This window comes from Phocoena sinus, chromosome 14 (genome assembly GCF_008692025.1).
Source record: "Phocoena sinus isolate mPhoSin1 chromosome 14, mPhoSin1.pri, whole genome shotgun sequence".
Classification (NCBI taxonomy): domain Eukaryota; kingdom Metazoa; phylum Chordata; class Mammalia; order Artiodactyla; family Phocoenidae; genus Phocoena; species Phocoena sinus.
In genome coordinates, this window is record NC_045776.1 from 16,065,578 (window position 1) to 16,086,943 (window position 21,366).

Below are 21,366 nucleotides of genomic sequence, written 5' to 3' on the forward strand. Positions count from 1 at the left end.
TGAGTCAGTCTGGGGATGGCTGGGCTGGAAGGTCCAAGATGGTTTCACCAACAGGTCTGGTAGTTGATGCTGGCTGTTGGCTGGGCCACCTCAGTTCTCCTCCACATAGACTGTTACCCTCCAGTTGGCTGGAACTGGCTTCCTATGTGTCGGTCTCAGGGGAGCAATCCAGGAGAAAGCCGCAAGCCCTCTTGAGCTCCTTCACAACACAACACCATCCCCACCACGTCCTCCGGGCCAGAGCAAGTCACAGGGCCAGACCAGATTCAAGAGGCAGGAAGAGAGAGGCCACCTCTTAAAGAGTGGAGCAGGAATGTCACATTGCAACAGGGCGTACATAACTGGATGAGAGGAATTAGTGGCCGCATTTTGTAATCTACTGTACCCTTAAGAGTTTAAAATAAGCTTTGCTGCTTGTGAGCTGTGTGGCATTGAGCAAGCCAGTTAACTTCTCTGAGCTTCAGTTTCTTCATCCGTAAAATGAGTGTTTGTGATGATATATTGAGGTGATTCACGCAAAATGATCAGCGAGGTGCGCAGGTCAGTGCAGCAAGTATTCGTTGTTACTAATTATCACTTCCTGAAAGTCTTGTGTTCCCAGAATTACTCTGAAAGAATTACTCTGTCCTAGCATATAATACCAGGTGTGTTTAGAGCCAGAATAATTTCATATGAATAGTTTTGAAAATGTTAGAATCAATGGAGAATTTTGAAAGACAAGAAGGAAATGGATATTTAACAGGAGAGCTGTAACCCAGACACAGGGTGGAAGATGTTTTTGTCATATGTGTTTATACTCCAAACCCTGTTTGGATGGTTTTTAGAAGGTGGAATCTGTGATTTTAGTGAAGTCTCGGCCTTCTCAGTTATTCCTCACATCTGGATGGACAGACAGACGCCAGGAGTCTTGGGACACTCTTATATTCCTGAAGCCACTCTGGTTTGTAGCTGGCAGAAGCTTGTTCATAAGTGCTTGTTGTCTGAGCCAAAGACTTTGGCCCCTGGAGGGACCCTCAGCCTCCTTCTCTGCTCAGGGAAACACAGATTCTTTCCCAAACATCTAAAAAACATGAGTTGCTGGTTGTAAATGAGGCTGGGCAAATGAGTAGTGGTAAATCCGTTAAGAATATCTCCATTCTTGGAAGAAACACCTCAAGGCATGCATCCTGCTAAAGGTAGAAGTGTTACCATCAACTTCACTTACAAAGGACAGGAGATTATATCCACCATTGAAAGCAAGGATTTGAAGCAGGTTGTCTGGATTTAAATCCCAGATCTACCTCTTACAAGCTGTGTCATCTTGGGCCTCCACTTCCCCACTTGCAAAATGGGGATAAAGATAGTACCTCCTCTATAGGGTTGGCACAGGGATTAAATCAACACATGCAAAGAATTTAGAATACTCTATAAATAATAGTTACTTTGTGCCATCTGAACATGTTCCCCACACTGAACTATAATTTTGGAACTGATTAAAAACAAGACAATTTAGAGGTAAGAAAGGTAGCTTAATAAAAAGGAATGAAATAGTGCCATTTGCAGAGACGTGGTAAGTCAGAAAGAGAAAAACAAATACTGTATAACATCGCTTATATGTGGAATCTAGAAAAATGGTACAGATGAACTTATTCACAATGCAGAAATAGAGACACAGAAGTAGAGAACAAACATATGGATACCAAGGGGGAAAGAGGGTGGGATGAATTGGGAGATTGGGATTGACATATATACACTATTGATACTATGTATAAAATAGATAACTAATGAGAACCTACTGTATAGCACAGGGAACCCTACTCAGTGCTCTGTGGTGACCTAAATGGGAAGGAAATCTAAAAAGGAGGGGATATATGTAGACGTATAGCTGATTCACTTTGCTGTACAGCAGAAACTAACACAACATTGTAAAGCAACTGTACTCTAATAAAAATTAACTTAAAAAAAAAGAAAGGTAGCTTAGTTTGGCACTGTTTTTCCTCTCTGCTATTTGCCTCTTGGAGGACAAAATATAATTAACACGTTTGATCAAGGACTCACTGGGTAGAAATAAAGATGACTGACTCTTGCTGCTATGTCTTGGCTAAGAGGGAGAAGGCATTTCATCCAAGGTCAGAAAGCATTTTGTGAACTTCGTGTTCCCGTGAGCTTAAGTAGGTGTCACAAGTCTTAAGGAGGAGTGGTAGAGCTTTCCGGCACCAGGAAGGCCTCTGTGTTCCCAGCACGGAGCTGGGACGGGCCCCTGCGGCATTCTTCCTGAATGAATTCAGCAGATATGCCTTGTGGCCATTCCTCAGACCACTGCCTGGAACATTTCTGGAGTGAGTCCCAAGGGTGTGACAAGAAACACCCATTTGGTCCCCAGGATGATAGGTCCGTGCTGATAATCTGCTGCTCATCGCCACATTCCGGTTTTAACTGGTAGGTAAGTGTCTCAGTGGAGTGGATGGTGATGGGGACCACGCCATGGGACACTCAGCTTTTCCTGTGTGCTCGCTCATCCTTTCCTGGGGACCAGACTTGGGCAGTTGCTCCCACCACGGTGCTGACTCTCAGGGCAGATCTATGCTAGTCTGGGGGCAGGTGACAGGTCAGTCCCTGAGCCCCTCCCCAGATGGTGGGACTGCCAGAGAAAGATGCACTAGTCACTGGAAATTGGACACACGCTGAATGGCTCGGGAAAGGCCATTCCATCGACACCTTCTGAGAACTTAGAGAGGACCAATAACATGAGGGAAGTTCTTGGGCCAACTGGGGTTCAGTCTCACTTTGTAATCACAGAATCATGGGCTGACATTTCTGAGGACTGAAAAGATAGTGAGAGAGAGAAAGCGGGGGTCGGGGTGGGGAGAGAGGACAAGCTCTCTGGTGTCTCTTCTCATAAAGGCACTAATCCTTTCACGAAAACCCCACCTAATCACCTCCCAAAGGCCCCGTTTCCAAATACCATCATATTGGGAGTTAGGGCTTCAACATATAAATTTTAGGGAGACATAGTTCAGTCTACAGGATTGCCCCAGATATGGAAGTTGTCCCAACCACGTGCAGGGACAGGCTTGGACCAGGCCAGTGGGGGTATATGGGGGACCACTGGTTAAGGATCAGAGATTTGGGCTTCCCTGGTGGTGCAGTGGTTAAGAATCCATTTGCCGATGCAGGGGACAAGGGTTTGAGCCCTGGTCCGGGAAGATCCCACATGCCACGGAGCAACAAAGCCTGTGCGCCACAACTACTGAACCTGCACTCTGGAGCCCGTGAGCCACAACTACTGAGCCCACGTGCCACAACTACTGAAGCTCGTGTGCCTAGAGCACATGCTCTGCAACAAGAGAAGCCACTGCAATAAGAAGACCGTGCACCGCAACGAAGAGTAGCCCCCGCACGCCGCAACTAGAGAAAGACTGCGCAGCTACGAAGACCCAGCACAGCCAAAAATAAATAAATTAAATAAATAAATTTATTTAAAAAAAAAAAGAATCAGAGATTTGCAGCACTCTGCGAGGCCATGTGTGGATACTTACAAGGGCTGGCTCCAGAGTCATACCGCCCAGGTTCAAGTGTCAGCCTCTTAATTGGGCATGTAGCTTATCTTCTATCTGCCTCAGTTTCTATACCTGTAAAGTGGGAATAATAACAGTATCTACCTTGCAAGGCTGGGGGAAGATGACCTGAGATAATACACATAAGGTTTTTAGAACAGTGCCTGTCACTTAGCAAATGCCAGGTAAATGTTCACTCTTTTTACCCTGAGGTCTTTTGTGATTTGTTTGACACAGTTAGTTACTCTCAGTCGTAAGAGCTTGAAAGTGGAATCAGGCTGCCTGCCCATTTCAGAGAAGATGAGGTCAAGCAGATCTTGGAATTCTTGAATGAGAATCTTAGTGCAGATTCCAGAGCTGGTATAGTGTGACCACTGCTTATATAGGTGTTAAGAAGCCAGGCTCCGTCCAAAGACACGGACTCTACCCAGGTAGGCAGGACAGATGCAAGACTGTATGTGAAGCTCGGGGCAATGATTCAGTCCAGATCTTGAAGTATTAACTCAGTTCTGAGCCATTACTGAGCTCCAGTGTTCCTCAGGCCCACAGGGCCTTTTCCCTTGCTCTTCCCTCTACCTGGAATGTTCTCTCCCCAGATAACCCCATGGCCAGTTCTCTTACTGCCTTCAGGTTTCTGCTCAAAATCACCTGATCACTGAGACCTTCTCTGACCAGCCATCTGGTCAGAAAAAATAGCACTCACAGGCCTCCCTGGTGGCGCAGTGGTTAAGAATCTGCCTGCCAATGCAGGGGACACGGGTTTGAGCCCTGGTCCGGGAAGATCCCACATGCCGCGGAGCAACTGAGCCCGAGCACTGCAACTATTAAGCCTGCGCTCTAGAGCCCATGAGCCACAACTACTGAGCCTGTGCACCACAAGTACTGAAGCCCGCGTGCCTAGAGCCCGTGCCGCGCAACAAGAGAAGCCACCTTAATGAGAAGCCCGTGCACTGCAACAAAGAGTAGCCCCCGCTCGCCACAACTAGAGAAAGCCCGCGTGCAGCGACGAAGACCCAACGCAGCCAAAAAAAAAAAAAAAGAAACAAAATAGCACTCCCTGCCTGCCCCCAGCGTATCCTGCCTTCCTTATCTTGCTTTCCTTTTCATGTAGCACGTGACGTAACGTATGTATGTGTACACACACACATTTAACAGCTTTGCGTAGGTATGATGGATATACAGTGAACTCCGCGCATTTAAGGTGTTCAATTCGGTGAGCTTTGACACGTGCACACGCACGTGGAACCATCACCGCCACCAAGAGCGTGGACACATCTATCCCTTCAAAAGATCTCTCGATGCCCCTTTGCAACCCCACTTTCCTGCCCTCTCTGTCTACCCATCCTCACACAACAACTGATCTGCTTTGGTCACTGGAGGCTAGTTTGTCTTTTCTAGAGTTTTTATATATATAAGATCATGGAGCATGTACTCTTTTGTAGCTGGCTTCTTTCACTTCCACATAATTATTTTGAGAATAATCTGTGTCATTTGGTGTGTCAGTGGTTCATTTCTTTTATGGCTGAGCAGTGTTTCTCAGTTTCATGGTTTGGATCTAGCAGAATTGTTATTCCGTTGATGGACACTTGGGTTATTTCCTGGCATGGTATATATTTATTTGTATTTTTCTTTGTTGTGAGTTTCCCCCAACGGGGAGGTAAGTTCCATGGGAGCAGAAACTTGTCTGATCTGTTCCCTGCTGGACCTCCAGTGGCCAGCGCCCTCTCAACAGGAATTCGATCAAGAGTTGTGGGTTGAATTAGGAAATGCATATAGTGCTTTTGTTATATTCTTTACTGAGTCCTGATCTGAGGGGAGAGGAAAGAGCTGCTGGGGTTCAGGACATGCTACCCCCAAATATGGTACCTTGGCATATGGAAGATCTTAAGTTGAGGGAATTTTTTTAAATGGAAGAAGCAGGAGGATCACTCTGACCTTCTCCCCTCGCCTTCCTTCCCTGAAACAAGTCCTAAAACTCCCCTGTGAAAGGTGTGTCCCCTGTACCAGGAGGAGGGAAGGCCTTGAGATGGGGAAACTGGAGCCAAGAACTCTGTACAAACAAACCTTGTTAAACTCCCCCTTCTCTTCCTGTTACCTCTTCACCATTTACCACCCACAGCCCAAACCCTTTGTCTTGTCAATTCTTCACAAATTTATTGTTTCTGTGTCTAAAAGGTCTAAAAGCTTCCTACTCTGGTCACTTCTTTGGGTCTTCATTCTCTTGAGAAGGCTCCATGTACGCGTACAAATTCAATGGACTTTGTATGCGTTGTTCCTGTTCATCTGTGTTTGTCAGTTTAATTTATCCCCCATAGAGCCATTCTCCGGACAGCCATCTGAACCCCGGGGGAAAGATCTGAATTACGGTGGCTTCTTGGTGGTCAGCCTGCTGGCACTCTCCCCAGGTAGCGGCTGTGCTGCTGAAGGGGTTGGGAAGGTGGGGAATAATGTTAAAAGGCCTCCTGCAGGAGCTGTAGGCCAAGGCCACCATGTCAGTGGCTCCTTGTCACCCATGAAGCTGCAGGGAGCCTGAGTTTCTGGTCACTCTGTGGCTGCCCCCTTTCTGGCCATGTCATTCCCCACTCCCTGGGCCACTGCCCCAGTGGGCTGGGAATGCTTCCTCCTTGCCAACCCTGCCTAGCCTTCCCCCAGCATGGGCCTGCTCCCCCCGGCCCCGTGCCAGCGCCCTGCTGTCCTGTCTGCTGCCAGCACCGGGCCTGCTCACCCAGTGGGCCCCAGGAGATGGGAGCGAGGCTGAGGCGCAATGAGGTGGCCCGGTGAAGATGTCTAAGAGGTTCACAGCTAGCACCAAGGCTCCTACGACAGAGCAGCAGGCAAAGAGAAGCAATTAAATTGTGATGGGTTTCTTCCCTGATCACAGTCTCCAAGGCTGCTTTTGAGAGAGAAGTTCTTGGGTCTGGTTTTGCACGTTCCCCCCTGCCTGGGTCGAGCAATTAGATTTTTTAAAAAGCAAAACCAACCTGAACAGCCACTGAGTTCCATGGTGGGGGGGCAGCTGCTGGGCATTTACTGGGGACTCCTAACCACCAGTCAAGTGGCAGATGCTATTTTTCTGAGAATTTAATAAAGGGACCTTCACTCTTCATAGATAAGGGCAGAGTCATGGAGCTGGAAGCGACTCCAAGACCTTGTCGCTCAGAGTTGATTTCCCCTGGAAGCTTGTTAGAATGCCAGAGTTCCAGCGCTCACCCCGACTGGCAAATCAGATTCGGCATTTTAACGAGATCCCGGGCGATCTGTGTGCCCAGTAACGCATGAGAGGCCCTGCTCTATGGATGACCCCGCTTCTGGCTATACATTACTCCCGGGGAACTCTTAAAACATACTGAGGGGCTTCCCTGGTGGCGCAGTGGTTGAGAGTCCGCCTGCCGATGCAGGGGACACGGGTTCGTGCCCCGGTCCGGGAAGATCCCACATGCTGCGGAGCGGCTGGACCCGTGAGCCATGGCCGCTGAGCCTGCGCGTCTGGAGCCTGTGCTCCGCAACGGGAGAGGCCACAACAGTGAGAGGCCCATGTACCGCAAAAATAAAAAAATAAAAAAAAATACTGATACTCAGGTGCTACTCCCAAGAAATGCCGATTTAATTCGTTAAATGCAATTGATCTAGTCCAATTCCTTTACTTTATATATCACCCAAGACCCGAGTGATCAGGGGACCCATCCAAGTTTCTAACAACTGGTTAGGAGCAAAGCTAGGATTACCCAAGAATCATGTCCCCACAGGGCCCCAGGGCCTCGTCCTGTCACTCACGCATCTCATTCTACCAGGGCCGCCCTCCAAAACAAAATCTGCTAACACACGTGCTGGAGTATAACTCAAAAAGGAGTGATCGTGTGTACTTCCTTGAAAAACAAGAATTCATGGAGGGCCTACAATATACCAGTTACTGTTCAAGACCCTGGGGGTTTTTTGTTTGTTTGTTTTTATTTTAATTTTCCAAAAGCATTGTTTTTGTTTATACAAAGTCCTACCCACTTCAGAGGCGGGAGGAGTGAGAGGGGTTCTTTTTCAATCCAAGGGCCTCCATATTGTTGTTCTGTCCCGACCAAACACACAGGCAAGCGGCATCATTTGGTAAACTGACTGCGATGTTTAGTCTCTCTCTGCTAGTGTAACAAGGTGATATCAGTCTCTGCTTCTGTAAGGATCCTGAATTTGGGATTTTTGGCTGTCACTACTCCAACTTCTATTTCTGAAGGTTTGAAATCAACTGATGGAACAGTAGACAGGCATATAATCACAGTTTCCCCTGTCTGTTCAAATCTCCGATCAAATTTCATCTCCACTTTTTTTTTTCAAGGAAGCTGGTTGAGGGAATTTCCTGGCTGTCCAGTGGTTAGGATTCCACGCTTCCACTTCAGGGGGCACGGGTTCGATCCCTGGTCGGAGAACTAAGATCCCACATGCCACACGGCGAGGCAAAAAAAAAAAAAAAAAAAAGTTAGGAATCTAGTGGACTCTTGCTGCAGTGGCTTTAAGCCCACAGTAGTAGCAGCACAGTGAAGTCCCCAGTCTCATGGAATAGGGATGAGAGGGGGAGTCACACATGAGACAGACCAGTAAAACCAGTAAAGTGTCTGGTGACAAAGAGTAAAGGAAAGCCAGGGAGGGAAAGCATGTCAGGGGAGGAAAGTGCTCTCCAGTGAGCTGCTGGGAGCAGAGATGCGATGGGCAGGAGTGGAAGGGGGGCGTGATTATTACCTGGGGAAGAGTGTTCTCATCAGAATGAATAGCAAGGGCAGAAGGAAGCCCGGAGGTGGGACTGTGCAAGGTCCCCGTGGCTGGAGAGGGTTGAGGGAGGAGACAGTCGTAGGAGAAGAATCCCAGAGACAAGACTGTTGGGTCTTGGAGGCCATGATCTATGCACGTTGAATCTTATTTTGAATGAGATGCAGACACACAGGAGCGTTTCTAAACAGAGAAATGATCTCTTCTGGCTTCGTTTTAAAAGGATGCTGCTGGGCTGCTGTGGGGTGAATGTTCTGTCTATAAAGTAGACAGGGCACAGTGTGGGGAGACCTGCAGGCAGCAACTCGGTAATTCAGACAAAAGGTGCAGGGGCTTGGTCCACGGTGGTCCTGGAGAAGGTGGCAGGAAGCCAGCAGGCTCTGGATGCATCTGACAGCACCAGATATGCTGCTGTTGGACCGGATGCTGGAGGGGAGTAGAGGACCGATTCCAAGGTATGCAGCCTGAGCGATCGGCAGAATGGAGTTGCAGATTTTTTTGAGATGAGAAGCGGGTTTGGATGGGAAAATCGAGGTTTGTTTTGGAGCATGCTGGGTATTTAAATAAATTAACAGTATCAGTCCTTCGGAATTCTAAGCTAACTTGCTTTTATGAAAGAGCTCTGGGTCCTCCGAGCCTATGTCCAGTGATACGTTGTTCTCTGTCCTGCTCTCAAGAGGCCATGTCTTTCACAGGTGGATTTGCAGTTTAATCTAGGAGTCTTTCTATTGTCACAATGTCCCTTGAGATTTCTGGAGACATTCTGGGACCCTAGGCTGGCTTGGTGGCCTGTTAGTGAGGTGCGTGGGGATTGTTTGCGGCTACGCTTGAGTTTTCTTTTGATAAGAGAGGTCAGTCATCTGTTAACTAAGCCTGTTGGCAGTAAGGCCATGAAATGTTTTCCTTTCTGAAGTCAGTTAGCTCATTTCTGTTCAGAGTGTCTGGTTGGTCTGCATTTGGTCCCAGAGGCTCAAAAAGCTGTCAGGGCTTCCCTGGTGGCGCAGTGGTTGAGAGTCTGCCTGCCGATGCAGGAGACGCAGGTTCGTGCCCCGATCCGGGAAGATCCCACATGCCGCGGAACAGCTGGGCCCGTGAGCCATGGCCGCTGAGCCTGCGTGTCCGGAGCCTGTGCTCCGCGACGGGAGAGGCCATGACAGTGAGAGGCCCGCGTACCGCAAAAAAAAAAAAAAAAAAAAAAAAAAAAGAAAAGCTGTCAGAAGCTCAGCACTTTTGTGCCAAATGGAAGCCAGGAAACCACTCCCCGGACAAGGCCAGGCTGAGATCCCTCCTCTGCCATCCACTTACTGGCTCCCCTACGTCCTTCGCTAGGTACCCGGAGCTAACGTTCATTTAGCTCAGCGCTATCTGAGCCCTGACTGCTCATCACAGTCACTTGGGAGGCTTGAAAAACACCAAGGGCAAAGCCCTTCACCCTGAGATGCTGCTTAATTGATTTTTTTGGGGGGGGGCCCTGGTACTAGTATATTTTTCCCTCTTTTATTTATTTTTTATTTTTTTTGCGGTACGCAGGCCTCTCACTGCTGTGGCCTCTCCCGTTGCGGAGCACAGGCTCCGGACGCACAGGCTCAGCGGCCATGGCTCACAGGCTCAGCCGCTCGGCGGCATGTGGGATCCTCCCGGACCGGGGCACGAACCCGTGTCCCCTGCATCGGCAGGCGGACTCTCAACCACTGCGCCACCAGGGAAGCCCCCCTCTTTTAAATAGACTATTTTTTCGAGCAGTGTTAGGTTCACAGCAAAATGGAGCCGAAAGCACAGTTTCCATATCTACCCGCTGTCCCCAACGCAGACTCTCCCACTGTCTGCGTCCCCCATGAGACTGAGATGTTTGTTACAACTGACGAGCCTCCACCGACACGTCGTTACCAGCCAAAGTCCAGGGTTTACATCAGGGCTCACTTGGCATTGTACAACCTATGGGTTTGGAAAATGCGTAGTGACATCTATCTACCAATATAGTATCATACAGAATTGTTTCACTGCCCTAAAAATCTTCTGGCACTGGTATTTTTTTATAAGCACTCCAAGGGATTCTAGGGTTCAGCCAGAGCTGAGAACTACCGATTTAGAGCTTCGTGTGTGCCAGGTCCTGCTTTAAGCACTTTACAGGAGTGAACTCCCATAATCCTCATGTCACCCCCTGGCGTAGGCCCATTTATTGTCCTGAGCCACTCAGTAGCTTGTCCAGTATCACATGGTGGACGGGCAGCATGTGAACCCAGGCAGGCTTGCCGCTAAGTCTGTCCCTTACCTATTATACACTGTACTGACTTCGTAACCTGCTTCCCCGATCTGCTCAGAACTGCACCTGAGTGAAGAGGAAAAGTAGAACTTCCCTGGTGCTTCTCTCCTGAGCAGAATTCTGTGCTTCCAACCCACAGCATCTATCCTTCAGGGCCCTCTCCCCACACAGCTCATTTCTTCTCTGTCCCTTACACCCGACCTGCTTGTTCCAGCTCCGATACATCTGCCGGGAATGCCCTCGCCTCGTCCCCATTTAGCCAAAGTCTAATCCTCCCCTCTGGGCTCAGGTTACCTGCTCCTGGCTCCGTTCCCTGAGATCCAGGCCACCCTGACCTCTCCCCTCCAATCCACCAGAAGCGCTCACTGCCTCAGCTGTGCCTTTTGGAATATGATGACACTGGAGTTTGCAAATCACATGCTGCTCCCTGCTTAATACCTGAAAGTCTTATCTCTCAGCAAAATTGGTAGCTCCCCCAGGGAAGGAAACAAGTCTTTTTCCACCCATTTTTTCTCTCCCTTTTCAAGTCCCATGCAGTGTGCCGGGCATGTGTGGTCGTAGGTCCAACAGGACACATGGGAGGATGGGGTGTTCCTGCTTAGCAGAGGCCTCAGGAGAGTGGGAGCACACCTTCCTCACCCTGGTACCCTGTGCAATGTGGTGAGCGTCTCACAGAACGATTTCCACTCTTCCCTAAATGACTGCTCTGATCTGCTTCCCAGTGAATTGGAGCCTGAGGTCCAAACCCTTCATTCTGGGATGGAAAATCGTTCACCCTCTGGGCCCTGCCCACCTCCTGGTGGGCGACTCTTTGTCCTCACTGGCCTGGGTCCACCCCACTTTCTGCCTGTGGCTTGGCGTAAATATTAATTGCATCCCTCCTCACTCTCTAAAGTGTCCTGCTTCAACAGTAAATCATGCAGTTGCCCTAACTTTCAGCTCAGCACTCTGCCAGCTTCCAAATGAAGCATGGTTTGTTGTTTTCCGCGAGGGCCCAGAGCTTTCCCACCTCCTCTCACCTTTGGCCGTTCCTTCTGCCTGGAGTGATCAGCCCCCTTCCCAACCTCAGGTGTGTACCAGCTTTCCTGCCAGAATCCCACTGTGTATTTCCTAGACCTGCTTCAGCTTTCAAGTTCCCAGGACACCATTATTATGTGCCAGCCCCCTACCCCCAAATTTCTATAATTGGTCAGATTTTTAATGGTTAGCACGTACTGTCCTGTACTGGAGCTGCTTATATAGACACCTCGTTTCCCTTATTGGATGGGGAGCTCCTGAGGCGGGCCTAGGAATTTAACAACTTTATCCATACAGCAGCTAACTCAATGCCTTACACGTGGGAGATATTTCTTCTTTTTTTTAGTTGTGTAACTTAAGAGAGTCACATCTTCTTTGGACCTCAGTTCCAAAATCTGTAAAATAAATCATCTCTGTATCAGTCAGGGTCTAACCAGAAAGACAGCAACCAAGCATTAAATGCAGGGTTACACAGGTGATGGAGCCAAACAGGCGGATATATTCCCATATCCTTCACACTATTTCTGGTTGCTAGTCTGTTCCAGCTATTTGTTCTTATGGTCATAATGTGTGTGTGTGTGTGTGTGTGTGTGTGTGCTAGTAGTGGTGTAGTATAGTGAAGACAGAGATCTTATAATACTGTTCATTTTTTTTTTTTTTTTTGCGGTACACGGGCCTCTCACTGCTGTGGCCTCTCCCGTTGTGGAGCACAGGCTCCAGATGCGCAGGCTCAGCGGCCATGGCTCACGGGCCCAGCCACTCCGCGGCATGTGGGATCCTCCTGGACCGGGGCACGAACCTGTGTCCCCTGCATCGGCAGGCGGACTCTCAACCACTGCGCCACCAGGGAAGCCCCTGTTCATTTTTATTAGGGGAATTTGCAGCTAAAATCCCTAGCTGCAAATTTGTTTTGCATTTGTTTTCCTTTTGATCAATTTCTTGAACCTAATATGGTTTTTGACAGTTTTGTCCAGTTTCATAGTTGCTATTGGAAAAGGGGATTTACTAACTTCTTCCTCTGCCATATCTGGAAGTCCCCATATTCATTGATTTCTGAGTGCTGATCCAGCCTTGTTTTTCTCAGATAACCTCACTTGTTTAGAATGTATACATTTTTCTAAATATTGTGGATTTGGCTGGCTAATATTTTTAAGGACTTTTGCTGATATTGGGCAGTGAGGTCCTCCAGAGATTAGCATCAGCAGGAAGCTGCCATCTCCTATCTGCAGAGACAAAGGGAGGTGGCAGGGCTACCAGTTCCGGATGGGCCTGTCCTGTAGGACCTGGAGCTACAGGAGGGTAGAAACGCCTGCTAGAAATGCCACCTGAAGCTGGCTTCTCATGTCTTCCCACCCTCCCGTCTCCTGCCTTCTTTTGGTCAAATGCAGCAGAAAGCTGGTGGTCCTGAGAGCTGGGGAGATGCAGCCTCCAGGGGCCAGCTCTGTGATACAGAGCAAAAGAGGGGACGCGGTGGGCAGAGTGGATGGGAGGTAAGCAGTCCCTGGAGCAGCACGGCCCAAAGGACCCCTTCAGCTCTCCAGGTGTGCGGCTCAGTACATCTGTCGGATAAATAACTAAATAAATTGGTACATGTACAAGGAATCTCCTCATCAGGTTTGAAATATGTCCAGCTGCTTATGGAAAATTTTAAGAAATTCTGTGTGTTTCTAGTGTTGGAATTCTTCCATCTGTATAATAAATATAGCTTTGGGGCATATAAGGGGCTTGCTTATTCCTTTAGTTATTCTGAATAAGTCAATTTATAAAATGGATAGCAGCAGTTAGGCAAGTCATAAAATACAGACACTTAGTGTCAGAAAATATTATGACCCTCACCAGGTGCTATGACTGCACAGAGGACGAGGATGTCATCATGTAAGCGTTTATCGAGCCCAGCCTCTCCCCTTCATGCTGCACGGCCAGGCATGGCTCAGGGAGGGGGCGGGGAGACACTGCAGACTGCTTGTTCCCAGATCTTGTTTTCTTCCACTGGAAGGTGGAATACGTAGTAAAATAGAATAATATCTGAAATTCAGAGGGGATTCCAAATCCTACCTCTAGCCAGTAGTTTCAGCTTCCACTCCTATGAACTCTGTCTTCAGGGCTCCTGGCCAGATTACACAGTTTGAGCGTCAGCGATTTTAACATTGTTGGGAGAGTTTTTTGGGGAGCAGGCAAATGACCTCCAGGAGACAAGAGGGGAAAGGAACAGCGACAGGAGCTGGGCTAATCTGCTTTTCAGTCCACATGGGGAGTAGTAATTTATTTTATCTGTGCCAGTGGAATCATGAATAAATAAATGTATGAAATAATGCATTTGAAAACACAACACCCTTAGGGGATGATGCCGGTGATGGTGATGATGATGGTGACTGAAGTATAGGGATTTAAAAGTGTATCCGGCAAGATGGGAATAAAGACACAGACCTACTAGAGAATGGACTTGAGGACATGGGGAGGGGGAAGGGTGAGGTGGGACGAAGTGAGAGAGTGGCATGGACATATATACACTACCAAATGTAAAACAGATAGCTAGTGGGAAGCAGCCGCATAGCACAGGGAGATCAGCTCGGTGCTTTGTGACCACCTAGAGGGGCGGGATAGGGAGGGTGGGAGGGAGACTCAAGAGGGAGGGGATATGGGGATATATGTGTATGTATAACTGATTCACTTTGTTATAAAGCAGAAACTAACACACCATTGTAAAGCAATTATACTCCAATAAAGATGTTTAAAAAAATAAAATAAAATAAAAGCGTATCCGTTTGGATAGGTCTTTTGCACTGGTAGCTAAAGAAAAAAATGATTCCGTGTCTTTAATTGCACTTGTTACATTCTGTTCCCCAACCCCTGTCTTCATGTTATTTTATAGCGTTATTAGTCCTATGGATACTTGCCCTGGGCTCTTAGTTCTCACTCACATTTATAACACTTGCTCACAAGGCACAAAACCATCCTAAGTTGGTGCGATCCCAAGGAACTTCTAGAATTAGCGCCCCTCCCTGCCTCCTGCCACCCCACCTCCACCCCAGCATGGATGGAAACCAGGCTCCTCCTTCCCAGGTCAACGTTTGGGTTAGCCCATTGTTTGCCACGATTGTTATCCACTGCTGCAGGCAGCCATGATGTTAAATTATCGCCTCTGAATTTTTTGGACAAATGCCCTCAGGGAAAATATTGTTCATGCTGGGTGAGCTCTGAATCAGGTCACAGAAAGACAGTCTCATGAGTGAGGTCTTCCAGGAAAGCACCAGACAGGTCAAATCGTGATGATTCCCTGGGAATGGGGCTTTGGAGTTGCTCCAACCCCATTCTGCTTCCTTCATTGGCTGCCAGGCTGCTAATTTTCACTGTGATTGTGGGCTCTTGGTTCCCGAGACTACCATGGAACTAGGGATGGGGGGAGAGGACTAGGGCAAGTTAAGCTGCAAAAAACTCACTGTTCTTACTGAGATTCAGCCATTTTTTGTTGAATAAATGCTACCTACATGGCCTTTGGCTGACGTTTAGAGCTCTGAAGAAGTTGATTCAGACAAATTTCGCCAGTGTTCTTGTTGCTTTTATAAAGGAGGAAACTTCCAGGCGTCCTTATTTCACAGTTTTTGCTGATGCCCTCCATCTTCCACCTCTACCATGCCATTTAGCGCAGAATTGACTTACGTCATTATGATAAGTGAATATTTATATTATTTTCTTAATTTAGAAATTTGGAAAACTTGTATCCTTCGTTATAAGCTTGATAGTTTCCCAATAGTTCAAAATTGTTCTTATACAATCAGTAGTAATATTAAGGAATGGGAATCTTAAAAATATTGTATATTGAACCATATTAATATTTGGAGATCTTATGAACCAAGTTTTTCCAAATGACTAATACGTGATGTTACAAAATCATACATGGGTTAGAGAGGTATGTAAAATAAAATGCAGACCAATGGAAGTATGAAAAATTCACTGGTATGGGTTCAGATTCCACATTGCAACTAATCTTTGTGTAGTATCAAAGGGGTTATCTGCAATCATATGAAAAGACCATTAGAATACTGCTTCCTTTTCCAACTACATATCTGTGTGAGGACAGATTTTCCTCATAATACTTCGACCCAAACAATGTGGTGTATCACACTGAAAACAGAAGCAGATACAAAAATCCAGCTGTTTTCTATTAAGCCACATGAAAAAATGTAAAGCAATACCACTCTTCCAATTTTACTTTGTTTTGGAAAAATATGGGTATTTTTCATAAGAATATGTTATTTATGCCAACATGTAATGAGTTAATTTTTGTTATTTTTGAAGGGATAAACAAATGTTTTTGATTTTTCTCAGTTTTAATTTTAATATGGTCAACATTGATGGATCTAACCTCCATAAACAAACGTTCTTTGAGTGTTCAATTATTTTTGAGGGTTTGATGGGGTCCTGCTGCCAAAATGTTTGAGAACCTCTGGTTTAGGCTAATTCCAGAAGGTTCAAGCTCAGAAGAAGCTCCATCTACTTAAGGTCACATGCATCCCTTTTTCTCTGATATGGAAATGTTTAACTTAGAAAGAACCTAGAGTATTCAGGCAAGATTTTCACAGCAAAGTGGAAGAAGGCTGCCGTCTCCTTCAGGCAAAAGGAAAGGTACGCAAGGAGAGAATGCAATTAATTGTTCAGGGAAATTCTTCCAGGATGGTTTTGCATTCCTGTCAAATCACTGTGGGGCACACTCTGCCAGCATCTTGCAAAGATTCTAAACCCCGATGCTACGTTCATACCATTTCAGCAGGTACGACTGAAGTCCCTTTTTTGAACTCCCTTTGTCCTCCTGGACCGCACCATACAGCTTGGCACAGAACTGACCCACAGAATCCTCTGAGAAATTTGCAGTTTCTCCCCCCGGTAGATTTTTAGTCATTTTAGGGCTGGACATGATGTCTCCCCCGTCTCCCCCCTGACCCTTCTTCAGCTCTTACCATCATATTTGTTCATACTCTTGTTGTCAGTTGACCCATCAAGATGAAAACTTAGAATAGAAAGATTTTATTTGCAAATATGATCTCTCTCTACACGCTATCATTTCCCTTCTCTGAATGTCCGTTTTCTAACGGGATTCACAGAGCCAAGCAACAGAGTCAGAGGCTCTGGTTTCCTATCCGAGCTCCACCACTTACCTACTTTGTCACTTTGGGGGGACGGCTCCTTGGAGCTTCAGTTTTGCAGACAGGGAGCAGCTAGCACACTGTGTAATAGAGGAGGTATTCAGCAGAGGCTGGGTTCCTTGCCCCATTTTCTCCACCTCCTTGTTAGGATGTTAGAGATAATTATTAGGGCATGCCAACCGCAAACCATAACTCTCTCAAAGGCACTCATTAGCCAGTGAGAAGTTAATTATACTTAATCCAGTTCCTTTTCCTCTTTAATGTACTCAGGATGACTTGTAAATCTTATATCAGCTAAAACACACGTTCCATAAAGTCCCACATTACTAAATCATAACATTTCCCGATCTGTTAATATAGTCATTCAGAAGTTAAGTATATTTAATTCATTTATCTTCTCCATATTTTTCTCAACTTTGTTTCGTTTCCCCTCCTTGATTCTGGAGAATCATCTCTATTTCCTCCTTGATTGCTTTCTTACCTGGTCCTTTGTGCCTCTTGGTCTTATTTTCCTCTCTTCCTTTTCCTTCTTCCCACGCAAGTTATAGTACCTTCAAGGATAACTGGTTTGTCCAGCAGAGGGACCATGGCCTGGATAAATCAGGAAGTCACAATTACTTGGGATTTTCTAGTAGCCCATGGTGCTGTTTTACACCCCTTGTAAGCTCTCGACTGAGGCCACATCTCCAAGAGCTAATCAAAAAGAGGCATGAAGGATTCCCCATACCGCGGAGCGGCTGGGCCCGTGAGCCATGGCCGCTGAGCCTGCGCGTCCGGAGCCTGTGCTCCGCAACGGGAGAGGCCACTGCAGTGAGAGGCCCGCGTACCGCAAAAACAAAAAAAAAAAACAAAAAAAAAAAAACAAAAAGAAAGAGGCATGAAGGGAATGACGTGGGCAATGTGAAACTCATGCAAAAGTCATTTTCTCTTCATGCCTCCCTCAGCTTTAATTGAAGAGACCTAAGCCTAATTAATGGTGATGAGGATGAGGGTGTCTCCAAGGGTGGATCAAGGACAATTTGTAGCAGAATGCATCTGGGAACTTGAAAAGTAAATTCTTAGGCCCTTTACTCAGATTCTGATTCAAGAATTTTGAATGGAGTTCCCTGATAATTCTTCTGCATACTTCTTGAGAACCAGCGATAACCTGGTCTTAGCACTGCCTCATCCTTTTTTTTTTTTTTTTTTTTGCGGTACGCGGGCCTCTCACTGCTGTGGCCTCTCCCGTTGAGGAGCACAGGCTCCAGACGCGCAGGCCCAGCGGCCACGGCTCACGGGCCCAGCCGCTCCGCAGCATATGGGATCTTCCCAGACCGGGACACGAACCCGTGTCCCCTGCATCGGCAGGCAGACGCTCAACCACTGCGCCCACCAGGGAAGCCCCTTTCTTTTTTTTTTATTAAGTTATGTTTGACCTACAACACTGTGTAAGTTGAAGGTGTACAATATATTGATTTGATACGTTTATATTGCAATATGACTACCATAGTAGCGTTAGCTAATACCTCTCTCACATCACGTAATTATCATTTTAGCACTTTTACATTCTTACAGAGTACATGTGGCATAAAATTTCTGCTTTACAAAGTCCCTTCACGTTGATTTTTTTTTTCATTTGAACCTCAAAATAACTTTGTGAAATAGACAGGAGCAGGTACTGTTTCCCCTGGAAATTTGCCCTAAATTTTAGTCTCCCCAGGCTGTTGGTCAGGGCAAATCCAGAGATTAGCTTTGGGTCAGGCTTGGCCAACCTCGGCCACCCCTGAATGTCTTCTACTTGGGAACCAAGTTACCAAAAGAAACAAGGTATTAATAAAATTGGAATCAGTCTATGATTTCTGAAGATGAGGCCTATGTGAGCAGGCACCCAACGACTGAGGGCTTACGAGCACATGAGCTCAGGAGACAATGAGGTCCCTCCAGTAAGGAAGAGAGAGGATAAGGAAGACGGTGTCCCATAGCTGTAAGCGTCTAACACTGACCCTCCTGGGTTAGATATTTGTGCCTCTTTTACATGCACCAGTCAGTAAAGATCTGAGCATCATCTCTTAGTCTGAGCCAGACCCTCAGCTCCTGCCTTCTGAAAGTGGTTGCCTCTGAGCTGGATAATACAGAGAGTGAGATCAGCAGTGTTACAATTACAATGAGGTCAAATGAGATAAATAAGAATGCAAATATAAAGCAAGTATAACAAGTTTTTATTGGGACTGCAGAGCCTGGATAAGGGTCTTAATGGTAAAGGTCAGCAAAGCAGGTCAGGCTCCAGGCTCCATGTGGCTCCAGTCAAGAAAGGGAGGAGCCACCGAGCACCATCCCTCGTGGAGCAGGGAGGGAGAGCAGGCTTGGTGTGATCCAGGATTCGGTTTCTTCCCTGCTGGGCCAAAGCCAAACACCTGGCGGGTCTTGGTCAGGATGGCATGTGGACATTGGTTTCCAACCAGAGGGGCTCATGGCTGTGATTTAGTCTTTGGAATCATGTTAAATTAAAGAGGAAATGGCACTATGCTTCATACAGATAGTCCTAGTATGGTATCATCTATACAGCCTCCTGGCAAGAACCATGCCTTCTTAGCATGGTCTTAAAAAGAGTTACTGCTTATACTATTCCACTACAGGAGTTAGAGTACTTTAGTTATTTGTGTATAATACCTTACTCCAGAAAGTAATGCTTTTTCAAACTCCCATAACATAGAATGACTTAAAATAAAAGGAGAGAAGACGAAACTAGAATATAAAACGTTTCTCCATTCATCTGAGTAATTCATAGCATTTTCAGTTTGGGGTAAGATCGTGAAGAGTCTTAAGGGAAACTGCTGAGCATCTCAGCCAGTTGCCTCTGACCACAAACCCCTTCCTAGGGGAACCACAGATCTCCTTGAGTGTGCAGGAAAACCATGGTCATTTTCTGTGTGTGCCATGAGGCAAGAAATGTAGGCATGCAAACTTACCTGTATCTTCTCTTCATCCTAGCGGTACCCAAAATGACGCTGCTATTTATCAAATCTCTGCTAAAAACTGTTTGGGGGTGATCTGCTGCTCTGCAGTGAAGGTCCATTGAAGTGGATCTTCAGTCCACGGAAGCTGAGTGTCCGTCAGAGAATCAACAGCTCTCTCTTAACCCGAAAGATGACAGCAACACAGTTTGCAAACATGAGACCTATGAGCAGGAAAGCACACATCAAATTGATGAGAAGGAACATCCTATAAGGAAGAAGAAGGTATTGCCTCGGGTCCTCCCGCATCAGCTGACTCCCCCTCCTCCAAATTCAGTGGTGTGTGTTCACTCCGGCTATTGGCTGATAATGACCTTGGTACATCCAGTTCTGAAAATCCCTTGGATGTTAAAGACGTGAGGCAAACTGAAGAGGCTCGTGATCCCGATAACACAGAGGACGTTGTAGAGGGGTTGCTTTGTTCTAATTCAAGTAATAGTCCCTATAAACAAGATGTGTGTGGCCACAGGACAGTGCATTCCAAACTGTCAAGGTTAATGGATGGTGCCTTAGACACTAGTGGCCCTAATGAAGAAGTCTTCGACTCTAGTCATCAAAATCCCACAGTACAGAAATACATCAGCTTTAGCCTACCGCTGATGGAGGCAGCCTCATCCACTTCCCCAGGTGACAGGGCCACGAGCAACAAGCCTGTCAGCCGCCCGGCTTCCAGCACAGACTTGGACAGTGATTATGAACTCTGCTCAGAGATTACCCTAACCTACTGGTGACAGACCAGGGGAGATGTAAACCACCCACTGCTCCTGAAGCTGCTGAAGATGGCTATCCAGGAATTCAAGGGGAAACCAGAGACGGCCACCAGGCAGGAAAGGAATTTGCCAGTGACAATCTGCTAAACATGGATAAAGCAGTAACAGAGAGAGAGAGGAAGCACTTATCTGGTGAGTTAGGAAAATCAGGGATGAACCAGTGTTTGGAGACTGTGGCTGAGAAAAGAGTAGGGGGAAAAGACTTATTGAGCCGGACAGGCTCAGAGAAACCTGCCAGGGCGAGGCGACCGGGGATTAAGGGAAAAGCCAAGAAGCTGAACCCCAACCTGGAAGAAAGGGCAACAGAAGCCTCCCTGAATCGCCTGTATCCCAGAGGACCTGTTAAGCACCCATTAACCCCAAGTGACAAAAGAGAGAGTTCCCATGCCAAAGCAGAAGCGACTGGTTTGAATTCCCAGTTCCATGCAGGAGGCTGTGCTATTCCAACCCAAGCAGAGCAAGAAGCAAAAATCCTGCAGACTCCACCAAGCTCACTCTCCAAAGAAGGGAACTTGGACTTGCAGGGAGAAGGAGTGTGGGTTAAAAACGTACTTGAAACAAGCAGGATTCCAGACTGGAGAGATCGTCCTCAGGTAAGACTCCTCTTTTAAAAAATTATAAGCTAAAATGTATTTGTGCGTGTGCATGTGTGTGTATGTCCCTTCCCTTCACATTCACAATTGCTGTTCCACAATGTACATCAAAATGGTTCTTCCAGTACCGTCAGGGTACTTGTGAATGACAGGGGCTGCTGCTGGGAAGGAAATCTGGTTTTGAATAAAGGCCCAGATAAACCCTAAGCCATCCTAATTATAGCAAAAGACAGATAGAAGTAAGAGGCACTAATAGGATTCTGGACAGCTGGAAAAAGAAATTTGATATTTTGTCACT

The 21,366-nt window shown here is 46.8% G+C and overlaps 2 protein-coding genes across 5 annotated transcripts in view; both read left to right on the forward strand.

Annotated features, from left to right (window-relative positions):
* Window positions 1–520: 520 nt before the first annotated feature.
* Window positions 521–20,568, forward strand: LOC116764972 (alpha-protein kinase 2-like). The gene is given in 3 exon segments (XM_032654032.1): window positions 521–540; window positions 19,762–19,910; window positions 19,913–20,568. Coding segments are annotated over 3 exon segments (693 nt in total). The 3' UTR covers window positions 20,437–20,568.
* The window catches only part of ALPK2 (alpha kinase 2), an 87,088-nt gene continuing 86,159 nt past the window's right edge, over window positions 20,438–21,366 (forward strand). For all 4 annotated transcript variants that reach the window (XM_032654269.1, XM_032654270.1, XM_032654272.1 and 1 more), the window contains exon 1: window positions 20,438–21,068. In XM_032654269.1, the coding sequence (XP_032510160.1) occupies window positions 20,565–21,068 (504 nt within the window). In that variant the 5' untranslated portion in view covers window positions 20,438–20,564. The remainder of the gene's footprint in view (window positions 21,069–21,366) is intronic.